The sequence below is a fragment of the Mauremys reevesii genome, linkage group 5, assembly GCF_016161935.1.
Source record: "Mauremys reevesii isolate NIE-2019 linkage group 5, ASM1616193v1, whole genome shotgun sequence".
Lineage (NCBI taxonomy): Eukaryota > Metazoa > Chordata > Testudines > Geoemydidae > Mauremys > Mauremys reevesii.
Genome location: NC_052627.1, coordinates 848,177 through 869,753, shown reverse-complemented (window position 1 = coordinate 869,753; position 21,577 = coordinate 848,177). Strand labels below are relative to the sequence as shown.

Here is a 21,577-nt window from a genome sequence, read left to right as displayed (position 1 = left end):
TCTCCATTGATCATTCTCTCCATTCCATTTCAGAACCAAATAACAAGCAGATTTGCACTGTGGCTGGAGTTATCACTGCAGTTGTCCTGATGGGTGGTATAATCGGAGTAGTCGTCTGGAAAAAGAGATGCCCAGGTAAAGAGCCTGGGATGGGGAGGATTCCCTGGACTTGCTGGGCCCTGCACACCCGCCTAAGGACAACAGCAGTACAGGAGCCAGTGTCAGTACAGTGTGACTGCCCCACTGCGGGACTGAGCTAATGACCCCCAATGGAGCTGCTGGCGGGCCAGACCCAGAAACTGCTTGTGGGTTACAGTTTATATGGGGCTATATTTTTCCAAAGAGCTCAGCACCCAGTGCACCGAGGTCTTTGGAAACTGTATCATAGTGTCTTTCTCTCCTGCCAATTGTGAGCGCCTGGGATCTTGAGTCCATTACTGAGCGCCAGGGGGCTGTGCTGGGCCGGGAGCCCTGTTTCTGAGCTTTGGACTCAGATTGGAGTCAGTTCATGCCTTGGGAGCTGCATTCACTGAAATTTGCCTTCTCTCTGCAGGAATGGAGATGGCTACGCTGTAGCCCAGGATAAGTGACAAGAGACCGATCGCCTCTTTTCAAGTGGCCATCCCTGAACAGCCATCAGTATTTCCTTGTGGATTTTAGCCTAGAGGCACTGACAGGAGATCCTCGCTCCCACTCATAGGCCTTGTCTGCACGGAGGATTTTAGGGAAATCTCCAACTATTGCTCTAGTACCATAGAATCATAGGACTGGAAGGGACCTCGAGAGGACACCTAGTCCAGTTCCCTGCACTCATGGCAGGACTAGGTATTATCTAGACCAGGGGTGGCCAACCTGAGCCTGAGAAGGAGCCCAAATTTACCAATGTACATTGCCAAAGAGCCATAGTAACACGTCAGCAGCCCCCCCCCCAGTCGCTCCCCCACCACCCCAGGCCTCCTACCTGTCGCGGTCAGCTGTTTTGTGTGCGCCGGAGGCTCTGGGGATAGGAGGTTTGAGGGCTTGGCAGGCTTGGGGAAGGGGCAGGGGCCTTGGGGGAAGGAGTGGAATGGGGGCACGGCCTGGGGCAGAGCAGGGGGTTGAGCAGTGAGTGAGCACCCCCCACCCCCCGCACACTGGAAACTTAGCGTCTATAGTTCCAGCCCCAGGAAGTGCCTATGCAAAGTGCCACATATTAACCTCTGAAGAGCCACCTCTGATCTAGACCATCCCTGACTAACCTGCACTTAAAAACTTCCAATGGGGGGGGAGATTCCAGAACCTCTCTACGCAATTTATTTCAGTGCTTAACCACCCTGACAGGATTTTTTTTTCCTAACGTCCAACTTAAGCCTCCCTTGCTGCAATTTAAGCCCGTTGCTTCTTGTCCTGTCCCTCAGAGGTTGATGAAAACCATTTTTCCCTCCTCCTTGTAACAACCTTTTATGTACTTGAAAACTGTTATCATGTCCCCTCTCAGTTTTCTCTTCTGTGACTAATTCTTTCAATCTTTCCTCATAGATCATGTTTTCTAGATCTTTAATCATTCTTGTTGCTCTCCCAGGGACTTTCTCCAATTTGTCCACATCCTTCCTGAACACAATACTCCAGTTTCAGAGGTGTAGCTGTGTTAGTCTGAATCTGTAAAAGCAGCAGCAGAGTCCCATGGCACCTTACAGACTAACAGATGTATTGGAGCATGAGCTTTCGTGGGCGAATACCCACTTCGTCGGATGCATGAGACATGGAGCTGCTGGAGGGCCAGACCTAGAAACTGGTTGTGGGTTACAGTTTATATGGGGCTATATTTTTCCAAAGAGCTCAGCACTGTCTTCAGGTCTTTGGAAACTGTATCATAGTGTCTTTCTCTCCTGCCAGTTGTGAGCGCCTGGGACCTTGAGTCCATTACTGAGCGCCAGGGGGCTGTGCTGTGCTGTGCTGAATTTCCCAATTCAGTTGCACATATAAAGATTGTTTCTTCCTAAGTGGGGTCATTTACATTTGTCCTTATTGAATTTCATCCTATTTACTTCAGACCATTTCTCCAGTTTGTCCAGATCATTTTGAATTTTATTCCTGTCCTCCAAAGCACTTGCAACCCCTCCCACCTTAGTATTGTCCACAAACTTTATAAGTGTACTTTGTAAGTGTGCTCTCTATGCCATCATCTAAACCATTGATGAAGACATTGAACAGAACCAGACCCTGAAGTGATCCCTGAGGACCTCGTTATGCCCTCCCAACATGACGGAACCACTGATAACTACTCTCTGGGAACGGTTTTCCAACCAGTTCTGCACCCACCTTATAGTAACACCATCTAGGTTGTATTTCCCTAGTTTGTTAATGAGAAGGTCCTGTGAGACAGTATCAAAAGCCTTACTAAAGTCAAGATATACCACATCTCCCATTTTCCCCCATACACAAGGCTTGTTACCCTGTCAAAGAAAGCTAACAGGTTGGTTTGACACAATTTGTTCTTGAGAAATCCATGCTGACAGTTACTTATCACCTTATTATCTTCTAGGTGTTTGCAAATTGATTGCTTAATTATTTGCCCCATTATCTTTCTGGGCACTAAAGTTAAACTGACTGGTCTGTAATTCCCTGGGTTATCCCTAATCCCCTTTTTATAGATTGATACTATATTTCTCCTCTTCCAGTCCTCTCTCCCATCTTACATGACTTTTCAGAGCTATTGGCTCAGGTATCTCCTCAGTCAGCTCCTTGAGTATTCTAGGATGCATTTCATCAGGCCTTGGTGACTTGAAGACATCTAACTTGTCTAAGTAATGTTTAACTTGTTCTTTCCCTATTTTAGCCTCTGATCCTACCTCATTTTCACTGACATTCACTATGTTAGACGTCCAGTCGCTATGAAAACTGGGTGAAAACTGAAACATAAAACATTTAGTCCTTTTCCCATTTTCACATGTTCTGTTATTGTCTTTCCTTCCTTATTGACTAATGGGCCTACCCTGTCCTTGGTCTTCCTCTTGCTTCTAATGTATTTGCAGAATGTTTCTTTGTTACCTTTTATGTCTCTAGCTAGTTTGATCTCATTTTGTGCCTTGGCCTTTCTAATTTTGCCCCTACATACTTGTGTTACTTGTTTACAGTTATCCTTTGTAATTTGACCTAGTTTCCACTTTGAGTAGGAATCTCTTTTGATTTTTAGATCATTGAAGATCTCCTGGTTAAGCCAGGTGGTCTCTTGCCATCATTCATTTCTTTCCTGTGCAGTGGGATAGTTTGCACTTGTGCTCTTGATAATGTCTCTTTGAGAACTTTCCAACTCTCCTGAACTGTTTTTCCCCTTAGAGTTGGTTCCCATGGGGTCTTACCTACCAACTCCCTGAGTTTGCTAAAGTCTGCCTTCTTGAAATCCATTATTTTATTCTGTTTTCCCTCATACCATTCCTTAGAATAATGAACTCTATCATTTCATGATCACTTTCAACCAAGCTGCCTTCCACTTTCAAATTCTCAACTAGTTCCTCCCTATTTGTCAAAGTCAAATCTAGAACAGCCTCTCCCCTAGTAGCTTTCTCCACAATCTGAAAGAAAAATTGTCTCCAATACTTTCCAAGAACTTGTTGGATAATCTGTGCCCTGCGGTGTTATTTTCTCATCAGAGGTCTTCTTCAGTAGTGTAGAGTGGCTGTTGACACATGTTCTATAACCTTGCTCAAAGGACGTCTAGATGATAGTGGTTAAAAACACCTGAACCCCATGCTCCACTTTTGCTATCTCTGGTGGAATTTCATTGCTTGATAGGTATGGGTCCCAATTTTGCTAGTGTAAACAAGGCAATAGTCAGGAATGTATACAGTGGTTTTGGGCTGAATTATTATCCCCCTAGAGCTGTGCTGCATGGGGCTGAGTGTGACCCTGAAGGTGTCTGACCTACTTTTAATGTTACACTTCTTTTGACTCATCTGAAAGTTGGTTTGGTACTTGTGAAGTCTGGGCCTGATCCAAAGCCTATTGAAGTCAATGAGAGTCTTTCCATTGACTTCAGATCAGCATGTCTCTGTAACCTCGATGACAAGAAATTCAAATCCCCTCCTGAATTCTCTTCTGCAGTTAGCTTTAGGAACAGACCAAGACTAAAACTGTGGGAAATATTTACATAAATTATCAACTGTATCTGAGGCCATCTAATGCTGGGCACCAAGGGCTGGTATAAAGTGCACAGATCTGCTGGGCTACGGTAGGGTGTAGCAGTCCAGCTCTCTCTCTACCCTCTCAGGGGTGCCTCCAGCGCATCGAGTGACAGTCTCCAAGGGAGTCTCTGTGACCGAACCCATCACAAATACATGTACATGTTTAAGAATATTCACTGTGTGATAAACACTGTGTGATTAACAGGACCTTTTTCCAGTGAAAGAGCCTTTATCACACAGTGAATATTCTTAAACATGTACATGTATTTGTGATGGGTTCGGTCACAGAGACCCCCTTGGAGACTGTCACTCGATGCGCTGGGGTACCACTGAGAACAACCCTCCTGCCAGAATGGGTGCCCCTCCACTCCTGTGGTGCTGAGTTAGATACACCAGTCAGCTGCAGCACAGATCCAGAGGTTGCGCCACGCTCCTCTGCAGTTCACAGAAACTGAGATTCACTCAGCCCCAGGGCTTCTCAGTTAACAGAGACTTTCCCAGCACCCAGTGTTTAGCCTTTCTGGGAGCCTGAACCCCAAATAAATCTATTTTACTCTGTATAAAGCTTATATAGGGTAAGTTCATAAAATGTCTGCGCTCTATGTCACTAATAGAGAGATACACAGCTGTTTACCTCCCCCAGGTACCAATTACTTACTCTGGGCTTATTAATAAACAAAAGTGATTTTAAGTATAAAAAGTAGGATTTAAGTGGTTTCAAGTAATAACAGACAGAACAAAGTAAGTCAAAGCAAAATAAAACAAAATGAGCAAGGCTAAACTGATCATACTAAGAAATCAATTACAAATGTTAACTTCTCACCCAAGTTGTTACGTCAGATAAAATGCTCAGGTCAGATCCCTTTTGTGATGTGGGTCCAGCCTGTTCTCACCCACCTCTGTGGTTACAGTCGTTTTGTTTCCAGGTGCTTGCAGGTATCTTTGTGGGGTGGGGAGGCCATCTCTTAAGCCAGCTGAAGACTCCTATTGTTTTCTTCCCCCACTTTATATAGAACTTCCCTAAGGTGGGAAACCTTTATTTGAAATCGTACCCCTCTCTGGAAAAGCACCAGCTTCAAGATGGATTTTCGTATCAGGTGACAGGGTCACATGTCTCTGTAAGACCTGAGCCTGGGTTAGCCCACAAGTCCACAGGAAGGTTTGCAGGTAAACAGGGCCATTCACTGCTCATTGTTTCTGAAACACCTTAATGGCTTCCACTTAATATATTTACATCAGTGATACAAGTTTATATCTTATATTTCAAACTTTAGATATAAGAATGATACATGCATACAAATAGGAAAATCAAATTCAGCACATTGTAACTTTTTCAATGATATGTTACATGAGACCTTTTGCATAAAGCATATTCCAGTTATGTCATATTCACATTCATAAGCATATGGAGTGCAATGTATTTATTAGCAATCAACTACTGATTAGCTGAATACACATACCAAGCATCTAATGCTCACCACTCCCAATAAAGCAGACAGACCTCTCCTAAGGGCCAGTGTTGTGTCATCTGGGGCTCTGGTTTCTCCACAGTCTGGTCGTGCAAGGGTTAAAAATCCTAGCAGATCTGGTCTTGAGCTGTATCCCTGAGTTAAGTTCCAATGAGCTTGTTTTCTCACCCTAGTTATGTAGTTAAAATGAGAGTTCTTATAATACTGTCACCAATTGTTTTACTCAAACATGACTATGCCCTACATCTAACCAATCATAACCCCTAATGGGCTAAAACAATTTCTCTGGCAATAGCAAAACATTATAATTTCTACCCATCAGCAAAAGCAACTTTTAACAAAAGCTCACACAGGCTCCCAGTAAGAAACTTGCAGAAACTGAAGATTAGCTTGTCCCTAATCCTTTCCATTCCAGTGAATCTATGATTTTACTTTATCTATCCCTGTTAGTAATGCTGCAGCTAATACGTCTCTATCTTTCTAAGGCCTGGTCTACGCTATTGAGTTAGGTCAAATTTAGCCATGTTAGGCTGATTTTAAAATGAATATGTCCACACAACCAACCCCATTCCGTCGACTTAAAGGGCTCTTAAGATCGACTTCTGTACTCCTCCCTGGCAAGGGGAGTAGCACTAAAATCAACCTTGCTGTGTTGAATTTGGGGTAGTGCAGACACAAATCAACAGTATTGGCCTCCAGGAATTGTCCCAGAGTGCTCCATTGTGACCACTCTGGATGACACTTTGAACTCCGATACACTAGCCAGGTACACACAAAAAGCCCCGGGAACTTTTGAATTTCATTTTCTGTTTGGTCAGTGTGGCGAACTCAGCAGCATAGGTGACCATGCAGTCCTCCTAGAATCACAAACGACCTCCAGCATGGACCGAAAGGGAGACACTGGATCTGATTGCTGTATGGGGAGAAGCATCTTTGCAGGCAGAACTCTGATCAAAAAGAAGAAATGCAAATATATTTGCCAAATTCTCACAGGCCATGTTGGAGAGAGGCTACAACAGGGACATGCAGCTGTGCCACGTGAAAGTTAAGGAGCTCAGGCAAGTCTACCAAAAGACAAAGGAGGCAAACAGTCACTCCGGGTCAAAGCCCCAGACATGCCACTTCTGTGATCAGCTGCATGCCATTCTAGGGGGGGAATTCTGGAATCATTGCAGCACAAAGTATAGCAGAGAATGATCCTGGGTTTTGGTTGCATTCAAGCAACATTCGGTCTATATCTTCCTGTGTTAGCCTCAGGAGAGTGATATCATTCATGGTCACCTGGTTGAAATAGGGAAAATTTTGTAAGAGAACGGTAAAAGGACGCTGTTCATGCTGGGCTGTTTGCGCTTGGCTAAAAGGGATCATCCCAGAGAATAGCCATGCGGTGGGGTGGTGGGAGGTGTGTGCTGCACATCCAGCCAAAAACCGCAGCCCCTCCTTTTAAATGTGAAACCCAATTCATTGCTTGCTATGGGAAAGGATGGTGCTGCAGTTTGAAACCGTTCCCACATGTTATGCATAAGAAGCCAACCCCGCATACCCTTTGCCTTATCATGGCTACATGGAAACCAAATTCTGTTGCCCAGTCGTGTGTAATGTGTAATCATACCGGCAGGCGCTCAATATAAAAGGCAAAATGCAATCTTGTACCTAAAGCACATGTGCTGTCTGCTATGAATTGCTTGATTCACTGTGAAAGAGTCTCCCTTTTGTTCTCAGAAATGTATCATCTTAAATTTTACTCTCTCTTTATCTCCCGCCAGGTGCAAATATTCATAGAATCATAGAATATCAGGGTTGGAAGGGACCCCAGGAGGTATCTAGACCAACCCCCTGCTCAAAGCAGGGCCAATCCCCAACTAAATCATGCCAGCCAGGGCTTTGTCAAGCCTGACCTTAAAAACCTCTAAGGAAAGGAGGGAACTGGGATTGTTTAGTCTGCGGAAGAGAAGAATGAGGGGGCATTTGATAGCTGCTTTCAACTACCTGAAAGGGGGTTCCAAAGAGGATGGATCTAGACTGTTCTCAGTGGTACCTGATGACAGAACAGGGAGTAATGGTCTCAAGTTGCAGTGGGGGAAGTTTAGGTTGGATATTAGGAAAAACTTTTTCACTCAGACAGTGGTGAAGCACTGGAATGAGTTACCTAGGGAGGTGGTGGAATCTCCTTCCTTAGGGGTTTTTAAGGTCAGGCTTGACAAAGCCCTGGCTGGGATGATTTAGTTGGGTTTGGTCCTGCTTTGAGCAGGGGGTTGGACTAGATGAACTCCTGAGGTCCCTTCCAACCCTGATATTCTGTGATTCTATGAAAGAGATTCCACCACCTCCCTAGGTAACCCATTCCAGTGCTTCACCACCCTCCTAGTGAAAAAGTTTTTTCCTAATATCCAGCCTAAACCTCCCCTGCTGCAACTTGAGACCATTACTCCTTGTTCTGTCATCTGCTACCACTGAGAATAGTCTAGATCCATCCTCTTTGGAACCCCTTTCAGGTAGTTGAAAGCAGCTATCAAATCCCCCCCTCATTCTTCTCTTCTGCAGACTAAACAATCCCAGTTCCCTCACTCTCCTCATAAGTCATGTGCTCCAGCCCCCTAATCATTTTTGTTGTCCTCCACTGGACTTTCTCAAATTTTTCCACATTCTTCTTGTAGTGTGGGGCCCAAAACTGGACACAGTACTCCAAATGAGGCTTCACCACTGTCTAATGGAGGGGAATGATCATGTCCAGGGGCGGCTCTAGGCACCAGCAAAACAAGCTGGTGCCTAGGGCGGCAAAATATAGGGGGCGGCAAAAGGCTGGGGCCCCAGCTCATCCTGCCGCTGCGAGCGGAGGAGCGGCCCGTCCCCTGCAGCCGGGCAGGGCCGCGCTACCGGCTCCGCTTGGGGGAGAGGGATGGCCCCTTACCGGTAGCGCGGCCCCGCCTGGCTGCAGAAGATGGGCCGCTCCTCCTCCGCTTGTTCGCGCCCAGGTCCTAAACAGCGCAGCAGTAGCTTGGCTGGGGGGGGCGGGGCTGAGCTCCGCCCCGCTCAGAGCCGCGTGGTGAGGGGGCGGGGCTGCGAGCTCCAGGCCGAGTGGAGGCAGCTGAGCTCAGCCTGGAGCTCCCAGCCCCGCCCCCTCACCACACGGCTCTGAGCGGGGAAGAGCTCAGCCCCCTCTGGAGCCATGCGGCTGCCTCGCTGGGCAGGGCCGCTTCTCGAGGCGCGTGGTGAGCCGGGGGTGAGCAGCCGGGGCCGGGGGGTTGGCTAAGGGGCAGGGAGTCCCGGGGACACTCGGGGGGGGGCGATCAGGGGCCAGGAAGGGGGTTGGATTGGGGGTCTCAGGAGGTGGTTGTCAGGCACCCCCTGACCCCATTACCCCGCAGGCCCAGCCCTGACCCCCAGCTCCAAGCCCAGCCCCTCTGAGGTGGGCACCCCCCCAAACCCATCCTCCCCACCCAGCCCTGACCCCCAGCTCCAAGCCCAGCCCCTCGGACCTGGGCACCCCTCTGGCCCCATCCCCCTCACAGCCCTGACCCCCAGCTCTGAGCCCAGCCCCTCTGAGCTGGACACCCCCCCGGCCCCATCCCCCACAGCCCTGACCCCCAGCTCTGAGACCAGCCCCTCTGAGCTGGACACCCCCCTGACCTCATTCCCCCCACAGCCCTGACCCCCAGCTCCGAGCCCAGCCCCTCTGATCCAGACACCCCCTGTACCCATTCCCCACAGCCCTGACCCCCAGCTCTGAGTCCAGCTGCTCTGAGGTGGGCACCCCACCCCATCCCCACAGCCCTGACCCCCAGCTCTGAGCCCAGCTGCTCTGAGGTGGGCACCCTGACCCCATCCCCACAGCCCTGACCCCAGCTCTGAGCCCAGCTGCTCTGAGGTGGGCACCCCCTGACACCATCTCCCTCACCCCAGACCCCCAGCTCCGAGCCCAGCCCCTGTTGAGCTGGGCACCCCCCGACCCCATCCCCCACAGCCCTGACCCTCATCTCCAAGCCCAGCCCCTTTGAGCTGGGCACCCTCCAACCCCATCCCCCAGACCCCCGGCTCTGAGGCGAGCCCCTCTGAGCCAGACAACCTCCGAGCCCATCTCCCACAGTCCTGAGCCCAGCCCCTGTGAGCCGGGCACCCCCAGAGCCCAGCTCCCCACAGCCCTGTGTAACAGCAGCACCACCTCCAGGCAGTGACCGCCCATTGGCACCAACCATCACCATCACCCAGCAACAGCCCATTATGTAATTGCAAATGTATACAGGCCAGTAAAGCATTTCATGTTTTTAAATAATGTATTTGGTGTATTTTCAAATTATTACAAATTAATTTTCACTGGTTATTTTTTACATTTCCAAATACATGTTACTATAGTATTGCAACTTTTTTTTATGGAAGGGGCCCCCAAAATTGCTTTGCCCCAGGCCCCCTGAATCCTCTGGGCGGCCCTACCCAGTGTGTGTGAGGAGCTGGGGAGGGAGGGAAACGGGGTCTCCTGGAGCCGAGCCCGGGCTGCGATGGCAGTGAGGGGCTCCTGGAGTGTGTGAGGAGGTGAGCGGCCGGCTGGGTTCGTCGGTGCTGAGCAGGTAGCCCAGCAGCCGGAGATCCTCGCCTTCCCGCCCGCCAGAGCTGGGCCAGGGCATCGTGAGGCTGAAGAGCAGCAGGTCCAGGGGGCTCTCCAGGTCCTTGGCCACCAGCATGTCGGGGGTGAGGGTGGTGAGCGCGAACTGATCGACCTTGGCCACCAGCAGTGCTGCGAAGCTCAGGGAGGGGGCCGTGTTCTTTGCGCCACCCCGAAGCCGCGCCGCCACCTGGAAGTACTCCCGCTCCGCGCCGCCCAGCAGCTCCACCCGCATGGGGACAGAGTCGTAGCTGGGCCAGGGCTCGGCTGCAGTGTGCTGGTAGCGGATCCCACATTTGGGGGGGAGCCCAGTGCTGGGGCAACAGGGGGTGTGAGTGGGGGTCACTGGTGGGTGGGGGCTCATGTCTGGGGGTGGGGGGGAGCAGCCAAAAAATGTTTTCCTTGGGGCGGCAAAAAACCTAGAGCCGGCCCTGATCACGTCCCTCGATCAGCTGGCAGTGCCCCTACTTATACAGCCCAAAATGCAGTTAGCCTTCTTGGCAACAAGGGCACACTGTTGACTCATATCCAGCTTCTCATCCACCGTAACCCCTAGGTCCTTTTCTGCAGAACTGCTGTCTAGCCACTCGATCCCTAGTCTGTAGCAGTGCATGGGATTCTTCCATCCTAAGTGGAGGACTCTGCACTTGTCCTTGTTGAACCTCATCAGATTTCTTTTGGCCCAATCCTCTAATTTGTCTAAGTCCCACTGTATCCTATCCCTATCCTCCAGCATATCTACCACTCCTCTCCCTAGGCTCCCCCTATCACCTCTGTCCCTGAGGATATCGCAGATTAGAAGGTGAAAAAAAACACACTCACGACAACATGTTTTCTGAGCTCATGCAGTCCTCCCGCACTGATAGGGCACAGCTGAATGCATGGAGGCATTCAGTGTTAGAGGCTAGGAAAGCATTAAGTCAGCATGAAGAGCGGAGGCAGGACGTGATGCTAAGGCTAATGGGGGATCAAATGGACATGATGAAGCATCTGGTGCAGCTGCAGGAAAGCCGACAAGCGCACAGACCCCTCCGCTGCATCCATTGTACAACTGCCTGACCTCCTCCTCAAGTTCCATATCCTCACCCAGATGTCCAAGAATGTGGGGGGTGAGGAGGCTCCGGGCACCCAGTCACTCCACTCCAGATGATGGCCCAAGCAACAGAAGGCTATCATTCAAACAGTTTGATTTGTAGTGTGGCTACAATAAGCAATGTAGCCTTGTCCTCCCCCCCAAACCTGGGCTACCTTGTCAATTATCTCTCCCCCCCACTTTTTTTTTTTAATTAATAAAGAAAGAATGCATGGTTTCAAAACAATAGTTACTTTATTTCAAAGTGGGGAGGGTGGTTTGCTTACAGGGAATTAAAATCAACAAAGGGGGTGGGTTTGCATCAAGGAGAAATACACACAACTGTCGCACCATAGCCTGGCCAGTCACGAAACTGGTTTTCAAAGCCTCTCTGATGTGCAGCGCTCCTAGCTGAGCTCTTCTAATCGCCCTGGTGTCTGGCTGCTCAAAATTGGATGCCAGGCAATTTGCCTCAACCTCCACCCCGCCATAAATGTCTCCCCACTTACTCTCACAGATATTATGGAGCACACAACAAGCAGCAATAACAATGGGAATGTTGGTTGTGCTGAGATCTGATCTTGTCAGCAAACAGTGTCAGCGAGCTTTTAAACATCTAAAGGCACATTCTACCACCATTCTGCACTTGCTCAGCCTATAGTTGAACTGCTCCTTACTATTGTCCAGGCTGCCTGTATAAGGCTTCATGAGCTATGGGAGCAAGAGGTAGGCTGGGTCTCCAAGGATAACTATTGGCATTTCAACATCTCCAACAATAATTTTCTGGTCTGGGAAGTAAATCCCTTCTTGCAGCTGCTCAAACAGCCCGGAGTTCCTAAAGATGTGAGCGTCAAGCACCTTTCCCGGCCATCCCATGTTGATGTCGGTGAAACGTCCCTTGTGATCCACCAGTGCTTGCAGCAGCATGGAGAAGTACCCCTTGCAGTTTATGTACTGGTTGGCAATGTGGTCCGGTGCCATGACGGGGATATGTGTTCCGTTTATCCCCCCACCACAGCTAGAGAAACCCATTGCAGCAAAGCCATCCACTAGGACCTGCACATTTCCCAGAGTTACTACCCTTGTTAGCAGAATGTCAATGATTGCATTGGCTACTTGAATCACAGCAGTCCTCACAGCAGATTTGCCCACTCCAAATTGATTCCCGACTAACTGGTAGCAGTCAGTCATTGCAAGCTTCCACAGGGCTATCACCATTCAGTTCTCAACTGTCAGGGCAGCTCTCATCTTGGTATTCTGTCACTTCAGGGTGGGGGAAAGCAACTCACAGAGTTCCAGGAAAGTGGCATTACACATGCAAAAGTTTTGCAGCCACTGGGAATCATCCCATATCTGCAACACTATGCCATCTCACCAGTCTGTGCTTGTTTCCCAGGCCCAGAATTGGCGTTCCACTACATCAACCAGCCCCATTACCACCATGATGTCCCAATTGCCACAGCCCGTGCTTTTAGGAACGTCTGTGTCCATGTCCTCATCAAAACCATCCTCATGCTGGCATATACTCCAGGATAATGTGTGAGGTGTTTACAGTGCTCACAACAACAGCGGTGAGCTCAGCAGGCTCCATGCTTGCCGTGGTATGGCGTCTGCAGGAGAGCAGAGTTGCAGAGGAAGCGCTGGATGACGATGGATGCCACGAGAATAGATATTTATACAGAAAGACGAAAGGACCTGTGAGGTGGATTCATGACACCAGGAGAGCAGAGTTGCAGCGGAAGCAGTGGATGACGACAACATGGAGAAATTTGCTATTGAGACTGAGCTCATTTACAAGAGCAGCAGAGCAGAGTTGCAGTGGAAGTGGTGTGTGATGACAGTTAGCAGTCCTACTGCACCGTCTGCTGACAGCAGCACCCAGGACACAACAGCAGTGTTGATGGTGAGCTGAGCTGTGTGGGCTCCATGCTTGCTGTGGTATGGTGTCTGCATGGGAAAAAAGCGCAAGATGATTGTCTGCCGTTGCTTTCACGGAGGGAGGGGCAGCTGATGACGTACCCAAAACCACCCACAACAATGTTTTTGCCCCATCAGGCATTGGTAGCTTAACCCAGAATTCCAATGGGCAGCAGAGACTGCGGGAACTGTGGGATAGCTACCCACAGTGCACCACTCCGTAAGTCGATGCTAGCCACAGTAGTGAGGACGCACTCTACTGACTTAATGCGCTTAGTGTGGACCTATGCAATTGACTGTATACAATCAATTTCTAAAAGTCAACTTCTATAAAATCGACCTAATTTTGTAGTGTAGACATACCCTAAACCAAGGCCAAATTCTCCTGACTCTGTAGTTTTGTTTCCAACTTATGGTGGTTGAGCATACAAGGTGTCTGCAGGGTATGCTAAGTCCATACAGAAAATGGCTGAGAGTCATGTCAAGTCCAGGCCTCTCCTTACACCTCCAATCCAAAATAATTCCATTAATAGTTGCTTTTTGGTTGTTTAACTAATTATGTATCCACCTAATGGTTCTTCTACCAAGCCCGCATTTCTCCAGCTTACTTATCAGAATGTCATGTGGGACTGTTTCAAAAGCCTTGCTGAAGTCCAGATATATGCTATCCAGATTATTCCCTTTGTCCACCAAACCAGTTACCCACTCAAAGAAGGAAATCAAGGTGGTTTGGCATTATGTGTTCTTGGTAAATCCATGCTGGCCGCTAGTGATCACCACTTCATCCTCCAGGTATTCGCAAATTGAATGTTTTATACATTGCTCTAGTAGCTCCCAGCTATCAAAGTGAGGCTGACTTCTCTATGGGTCCCCAGCTCCTCCTTTCCCCCCCTTTTAAAGGTGGGCACTACACTAGCCCTTCTCCAGTCTTCCGGGACCTCTCCTGTCATCCATGAGTTTGCAAACATTATTGCTATTGGCTCTCTGATTTCTTCAGCTAATTTGTTCAGTACCTTTGGGTGAATTGCATCTGGCCCTGCTGATTTGAGTTAATTCAAATTGATCAGAAGATCTCTGATGTGTTCTTCTAGACTCATAGACTTTAAGGTCAGAAGTTCTGGAGAGACAAAGGAGGTGCCTTGACACAATATGTCAAAAGAATTGTGGGTCAGAAAGTAGATTTCCCACTGTTCTTTTCATTTTATGGCTTCTCTGTTAGGTAACTCATAGACTCATAGACTTTAAGGTCAGAAGGGACCATTATGATCATCTAGTCTGACCTCCTGTACAATCCAGGCCACACAATCTCATTCACCCACTCCTATAGCAAACCCTTAGCCTATATCTGAGTTATTGAAGTCCTCAAATTGTAGTTTGAAGACCTGAAGCTGCAGAGACTCCTCCAGCAAGCGACCTATGCCCCATGCTGCAGAGGAAGGCGAAAAACCTCCAGGGCCTCTGCCAATCTGCCCTGGAGGAAAATTCCTTCCCGACCCCAAATCTGGCGATCAGTTAAACCCTGAGCATGTGGGCAAGACTCACCAGCCAGCACCCAGGAAAGAATTCTCTGTAGTAACTCAGATCCCAACCCATCTAACATCCCATCACAGACCACTGGGCATACTTACCTGCTGATAATCAAAGGTCAATTGCCAAATTAATTGCCAAAATTAGGCTATCCCATCATACCATCCCCTCCATAAACTTATCAAGTTAGTCTTAAAGCCAGATATGTCTTTTGCCTCCACTACTCCCCTTGGAAGGCTGTTCCAGAACTTCACTCCTCTAATGGTTAGAAACCTTCATCTAATTTCAAGTCTAAACTTCCTAGTGTCCAGTTTATATCCATTTGTTCTCGTGTCCACATTGGTACTAAGCTTAAATAATTCCTCTCCCTCCCTAATATTTATCCCTCTGATATATTTATAAAGAGCAATCATATCCCCCCTCAGCCTTCTTTTGGTTAGGCTAAACAAGCCAAGCTCTTTGAGTCTCCTTTCATAAGATAGGTTTTGGAGTAGCAGCCGTGTTAGTCTGTATCCGCAAAAAGAACAGGAGTACTTTGGCACCTTAGAGACTAAAAAATTTATTTCAGCATGAGCTTTCGTGAGCTACAGCTCACTTCTTCGGATGCATAGAATGGAACATACAGACAGGAGATATTTATACATTGTGGCAAGGTTCATCCTCTCCTCTAGTAGGTCCTGCGCTTATTGGCGGATTTCTTCCCCTCAGTGGTTTTCCCCTTGGATGAAACCCATAGTCTGGATCAACTACTCCTATGTCTGATTAGGAGTAGCAGGGCTAGGGGGGAACCCGGGCCCGCCCTCTACTCCGGGTTCCAGCCCAGGGCCCTGTGAATTGCAGCAGTCTCTATAGTGCTACTTGTAACCGCTGCTTGACCGCTACAGCTCCCTGGGCTACTTCCCCATAGCCTCCTTCAAACACCTTCTTTATCCTCACCACAGGATCCTCCTGGTGTCTGATGCTGCTTGATTGTATGGTGTTTCCTCAATCCTCCAGTAGTACCCCCTCTCAGTTCTTAGTTCCTTGTGTCTCTTGCTCCCAGCTCCTCATGCGCACTTCTTTCCTCTGGCTCTTCCTCCTTGACTGGAGTGAGCTCCCCTTTTTATACCAGGTGCCTTGATTAGCCTGTCCTGATTGGCTGCAGGTGCTCCAATCAATGTAGCTCTCTCCGGTGCCTTCTAGAAAGTTCTTAATTGGCCCCAGGTGCCTTGATTAGCCTGTTCTGAATGGCTGCAGGTGCTCCAATCAATGTAGCTCTCTCCGGTGCCTTCTAGAAAGTTCTTAATTGGCCCCAAGTGCCTTGATTAGCCTGGAGCAACTGCCATTTTGGTTCCCATGGTACTAGGGATTTGCTTAGCCTGGAGCTAACATACCTGCTCCTCAGTACTTTCCTGTAGCCATCCGGCCTTGCTCCATCACAACATACAGAGAACATGAAAAGGTGGAAGTATGCATACCAACAGGAAGAGTCTAATCAATTGAGATGAGCTATCAGCAGCAGCAGAAAAAAATATTTTGAAGTGATAATTGAGATGACCCATGGAAGGTGTGAGGAGAACTTAACATAGGGAAATAGATTCAATTAGTGTAATGACCCAACCATTCCCAGTCTCTGTTTAAACTGAAGTTAATTGTATCTAATTTGCATATTAATTCAAGTTCAGCAGTCTCTCTTTGGAGTCTGTTTTTGAAGTTTTTTTGTTGCAAAATTGCCACCTTCAGGTCTGTCACTGAGTGGTTAGAGAGGTTGAAGTGTTCTCCCACTGGTTTTTGAATGTTATGATTCCTGATGTCAGATTTGTGTCCATTTATTCTCTTGTGTAGAGACTGTCCAGTTTGGCCAATGTACATGGTAGAGGGACATTGCTGGCACATGATGGCATATATCACGTTGGTAGATGTGCAGGTGAATGAGCCCCTGATGGCGTGGCTGATGTGATTAGGTCCTATGATGGTGTCACTTGAATAGATATGTGGACAGAGCTGGCATTGTTGCAAGGATAGGTTCCTGGATTAGTGTTTATGTTGTATGGTGTGTGGTTGCTGGTGAGTATTTGCTTCTATACTATCTATAGAGGCTGTCTATAAGTAAGGACTGGCCTGTCTTCCAAGATCTGTGAGAGTGAGGGATCATCTTTAAGGATAGGTTGTAGATCCTTGATGATGCGCTGGAGAGGTTTTAGTTGGGGGCTGTAGGTGATGGCTAGTGGTGTTCTGTTATTTTCTTTGTTGGGCCTGTCTTGTGGTAGGTGGCTTCTGGGTACACTTCTGGCTCTGTCAATCTGTTTTTTCACTTCAGCAGGTGGGTATTGTAGTTTTAAGAATGCTTGATAGAGATCTTGTAGGTGTTTATCTTTGTCTGAGGGATTGGAGCAAATACGGTTGTATCTTAGAGCTTGGCTGTAGACAGTGGATCGTGTGGTGTGTCCTGGATGGAAGCTGGAGGCATGTAGGTAAGTATAGCGTTCAGTGGGTTTCCGGTATAGGGTGGTGTTTATGTGACCATCGCTTATTAGCACAGTAGTGTCTAGGAAATGGACCGCTTGTGTGGATTGGTCTAGGCTGAGGTTGATGGGATGGAAATTGTTGAAATCACGGTGGAATTCCTAGAGGGCTTCTTTTCCATGAGTCCAGATGATGAAGATGTCATCAATGTAGCGCAGGTAGAGTAGAGGCGTTAGGGAATGAGAGCTAAGGAAATGTTGTTCTAAGTCAGCCATAAAGATGTTGGCATACTGTGGGGCCATGCGGGTACCCATAGCAGTGCCGCTGACTTGAAGGTATATATTGTCCCCAAATGTGAAATAGTTGTGGGTGAGGACAAAGTCACAAATTTCAGCCACCAAGTTAGCCGTGATATTATCGGGGATACTATTCCTGATGGCTTGTAGTCCATCTTTGTGTGGAATGTTGGTGTAGAGGGCTTCCACATCCATAGTGGCCAGGGTGGTGTTTTCTGGAAGATCACCGATGGATTGTAGTTTCCTCAGGACACAAATCTGACATCAGGAATCATAACATTCAAAAACCAGTGGGAGAACACTTCAACCTCTCTAACCACTCAGTGACAGACTTGAAGATGGCAATTTTGCAAAAAAAAAATCTTCAAAAACAGACTCCAAAGAGAGACTGCTGAACTCAAATTAATATGCAAATTAGTACAATTAACTTAGGTTTAAACAGAGACTGAAAATGGTTGGGTCATTACACTAATTGAATCTATTTCCCTATGTTAAGTTCTCCTCACACCTTCTACGGATCATCTCAATTATCACTTCAAAAGTTTTTTTTTCTCCTGCTGATGATAGCTCATCTCAATTGATTAGACTCTTCCTGTTGGTATGCATACTTCCACCTTTTCATGTTCTCTGTATGTATAAATATCTCCTGTCTGTGTGTTCCATTCTATGCATCCGAAGAAGTGAACTGTAGCTCACGAAAGCTCATGCTGAAATAAATTTTTTTGTCTCTAAGGTGCCACAAGTACTCCTGTTCTTCTTTCATAAGACAGGTTTTCCATTCCTTGGATCATCCTAGTAGCCATTCTCTGTACCTGTTCCAGTTTGAATTCATCCTTCTTAAACATGGGAGACTAGAACTACACACAGTATTCCAGATGAGGCCTCACCAGTGCCTTGTATAATGGTACTAACACCTCCTTATCTTTGCTGGAAATACCTCGCCTGATGCACCCTAAAACTGCATTAGCCTTTTTAATGGCCATATCACATTGGCGGCTCATAGTCATCCTATGATCAACCAATACTCCGAGGTCCTTCTCCTCCTCTGTTACTTCCAACTGATGTGTCCCCAATTTATAACTACAATTCTTGTTGTTAATCCCTAAATGCATGACCTTGCACTTTTCACTATTAAATTTCATCCTACTACTATTACTCCAGTTTACAAGGTCATCCAGATCATCCTATATGATCTCCCGGTCCTTCTCTGTGTTAGCAATACCTCCCAGCTTTGTGTCATCCGCAAACTTTATTAGCACATTCCCACTTTTTGTGCCAAGGTCAGTAATAAAGAGATTAAATAAGATTGGGCCCCAAACGGATCCCTGAGGAACTCCACTTGTAACCTCCTTCCAGCCTGTCAGTTCATCTTTCAGTACGACCCGCTGTAGTCTCCCCTTTAACCAGTTCCTTATCCACCTTTCAATTTTCATATTGATCCCCATCTTTTCCAATTTAACTAATAATTCCCCATGTGGAACCGTATCAAATGCCTTACTGAAATCAAGGTAAATTAGATCCACTGCATTTCCTTTGTCTAAAAAATCTGTTACCTTCTCAAAGATGGAGATCAGGTTGGTTTGGCATGATCTACCTTTTGTAAAACCATGTTGTATTTTGTCCCAATTACCAGTGACCTCAATGTCCTTAACTACTGTGATGGAGCAAGGCCGGATGGCTACAGGAAAGTACTCAGGAACAGGTATGTTAGCCCCAGGCTAAGCAAATCCCTAATACCATGGGAACCAAAATGGCAGTTGCTCCAGGGTAATTAAGGCACCTGGGGCCAATTAAGAACTTTCTAGAAGGCAGCGGAGAGAGCTACATTGATTGGAGCACCTGCAGCCAATCAGGGCAGGCTAATCAAGGCACCTGGTATAAAAAGGGGAGCTCACTCCAGTCAGGGGAGGAGGAGCCAGAGGAAAGAAGTGCGCATGAGGAGCTGGGAGCAAGAGACACAAGGAACTAAGAACTGAGAGGGGGTACTACTGGAGGATTGAGGAAACACCATACAATCAAGCAGCATCAGACACCAGGAGGATCCTGTGGTGAGGATAAAGAAGGTGTTTGAAGGAGGCCATGGGGAAGTAGCCCAGGGAGCTGTAGCGGTCAAGCAGCGGTTACAAGTAGCACTATAGAGACTGCTGCAATTCACAGGGCCCTGGGCTGGATCCCGGAGTAGAGGGCGGGCCCGGGTTCCCCCCACTAGCCCTGCTACTCCTAATCAGACATAGGAGTAGTTGATCCAGACTGTGGGTTTCATCCAAGGGGAAGACCACTGAGGGGAGGAAATCCGCCAATAAGCGCAGGACCTACTAGAGGAGAGGAGGAACTTTGTCACACTACTTTCTCCTTCAAAATTTTTTCCAAGACCTTACATAATACAGATGTCAAGCTAACAGGCCTATAGTTACTTGAATCACTTTTTTCCTCTTTCTTAAAAATAGGAACTATGTTAGCAATTCTCCAGTCGCACGGTACAACCCCTGAGTTTATTGATTAATTAAAATTTTTTGCTAATGGGCTTGCAATTTCATGTGCCAGTTCCTTTAATATTCTTGGATGAAGATTATCTGGGCCCTCCGATTTTGTCCCATTAAGCTGTTCGAGTTTGACTTCTACCTTGGATGTGGTAATATCTACCTCTTTACTTAGCCCGCTGTGCATCCATTCCCCTTTATTGTCTATGGTAATTTTGATAATTGTCCAGTGTGCCCAGAAGCATTGCAGGGGAGCTGCCTTGTTCCTTCCCCCATAGTGGGGCTGCATGGACCCACCACAGGCTAGTGAGGGCTGCAAGCGAGACACAGAGATGGCCTGGAGACCCCTCCCCTACCAGCTCCACAGACTGGGCCAGAAGTGGGCAATCTCTCCTATGGTCACTAGATGGCGATGCAGCCTGGCACTTTCCCATTCATGCGATGATCCGACCTTTTGGTTAACCAATCTGGCCCTGGTCCCAATTCGATGGGATAAAGGGGGTTCCGCTCTCCTTGTGAGCGATCGTTTGATGCAGGGGATCTTCTGCTGGTGTTATTCCTTGTAGAAAAGTACAAATTGCAAAACTGATGGGAGGGGCCTTCTGAGGTGGTAGGGAGGGGTCACGCTGTTACCTGCAATGTACTCAGGCCCTGCAGCAGGGACGTACCTCGGAATGTGCATAGAAACAGGTTAAAAGTGTATCACAACAGTGAAGCTGTTGTCAAGATGCTATTCTGTGCAGAGGACTGTAAGACAGCCCCTGTTCCTGATCTGAGGCCTGAATGCCATAGGGATATCCCACTCGAGAGCATTGAGGTGTGTGAAGAGGTTACCGTAACTGAAAAGACAGTGGTCATGGCTGTGCTGCAAAGTCACTGGCAGGTATTATCAAGCACGCCAGGCCTGACTCACAAAAGTTGCCTAAGATGAACAGTGTGGGATCACAACCTGCACCCAGCAAAGCATCTCACAGAACTGGTACATTGCGGCAGCAAGTTCATAAGGAGATGACAAGCCTGCTGGACAGGGAATAATGAAAGAGTCAAACAGTCCCTGGGGTGAGGAGGTTGTTTTGCTGATGTTTACAGGGAGCTCCTCCAGAGTGTGGGGGGCAGAAAGCACGAAGGGGCTCATTTGAAGATTTAACAAGGGTGTGATGGTGGTTAGCATCATGGACCATGTAACTGCGAACACTGTGTGCTGTCAAAGTTAGACTCAGGACTCACAGTTTGTCAGACCACTCTGTTTTATTAGCACAGCGCTCTGCTAATGACACCCAGATAATGTGAGCTCCATGCAAGACACAAACTATCTTATTTATACAGATAAAAGAGTGAGAACTTAACAAGATAACAAAGGAAGCAGAATCAGATAAGTTTACCTGGGCTAGGCATGCATATCTTATTTCCTTACTAACTATTACCCATCTTCTGTTAATGTTTTGCCATTAGCACCATTGTTTATCGCTAATGTTTCTTTTCCTGGCACCTGTATTTCAACATTTCTTATTTCTGCTTAAAGATACATACAACATTTCTTTAATCCATTCTTATTTTTACAATATAATTCATTCTACTTTCACAGTGCCCTTAGCCCAGGGGTGGGCA

The 21,577-nt window shown here is 47.5% G+C and overlaps 1 protein-coding gene across 1 annotated transcript in view; it reads left to right on the top strand.

The window, feature by feature from the left end:
- LOC120406094 (major histocompatibility complex class I-related gene protein-like) overlaps window positions 1-590 on the top strand; it is a 40,669-nt gene extending 40,079 nt beyond the window's left edge. Inside the window, exons 5-6 of the mRNA XM_039540385.1 lie at window positions 34-220; window positions 554-590. Of these exons, the coding sequence (XP_039396319.1) occupies window positions 34-220; window positions 554-590 (224 nt within the window). The remainder of the gene's footprint in view (window positions 1-33; window positions 221-553) is intronic.
- Window positions 591-21,577: the final 20,987 nt, after the last annotated feature.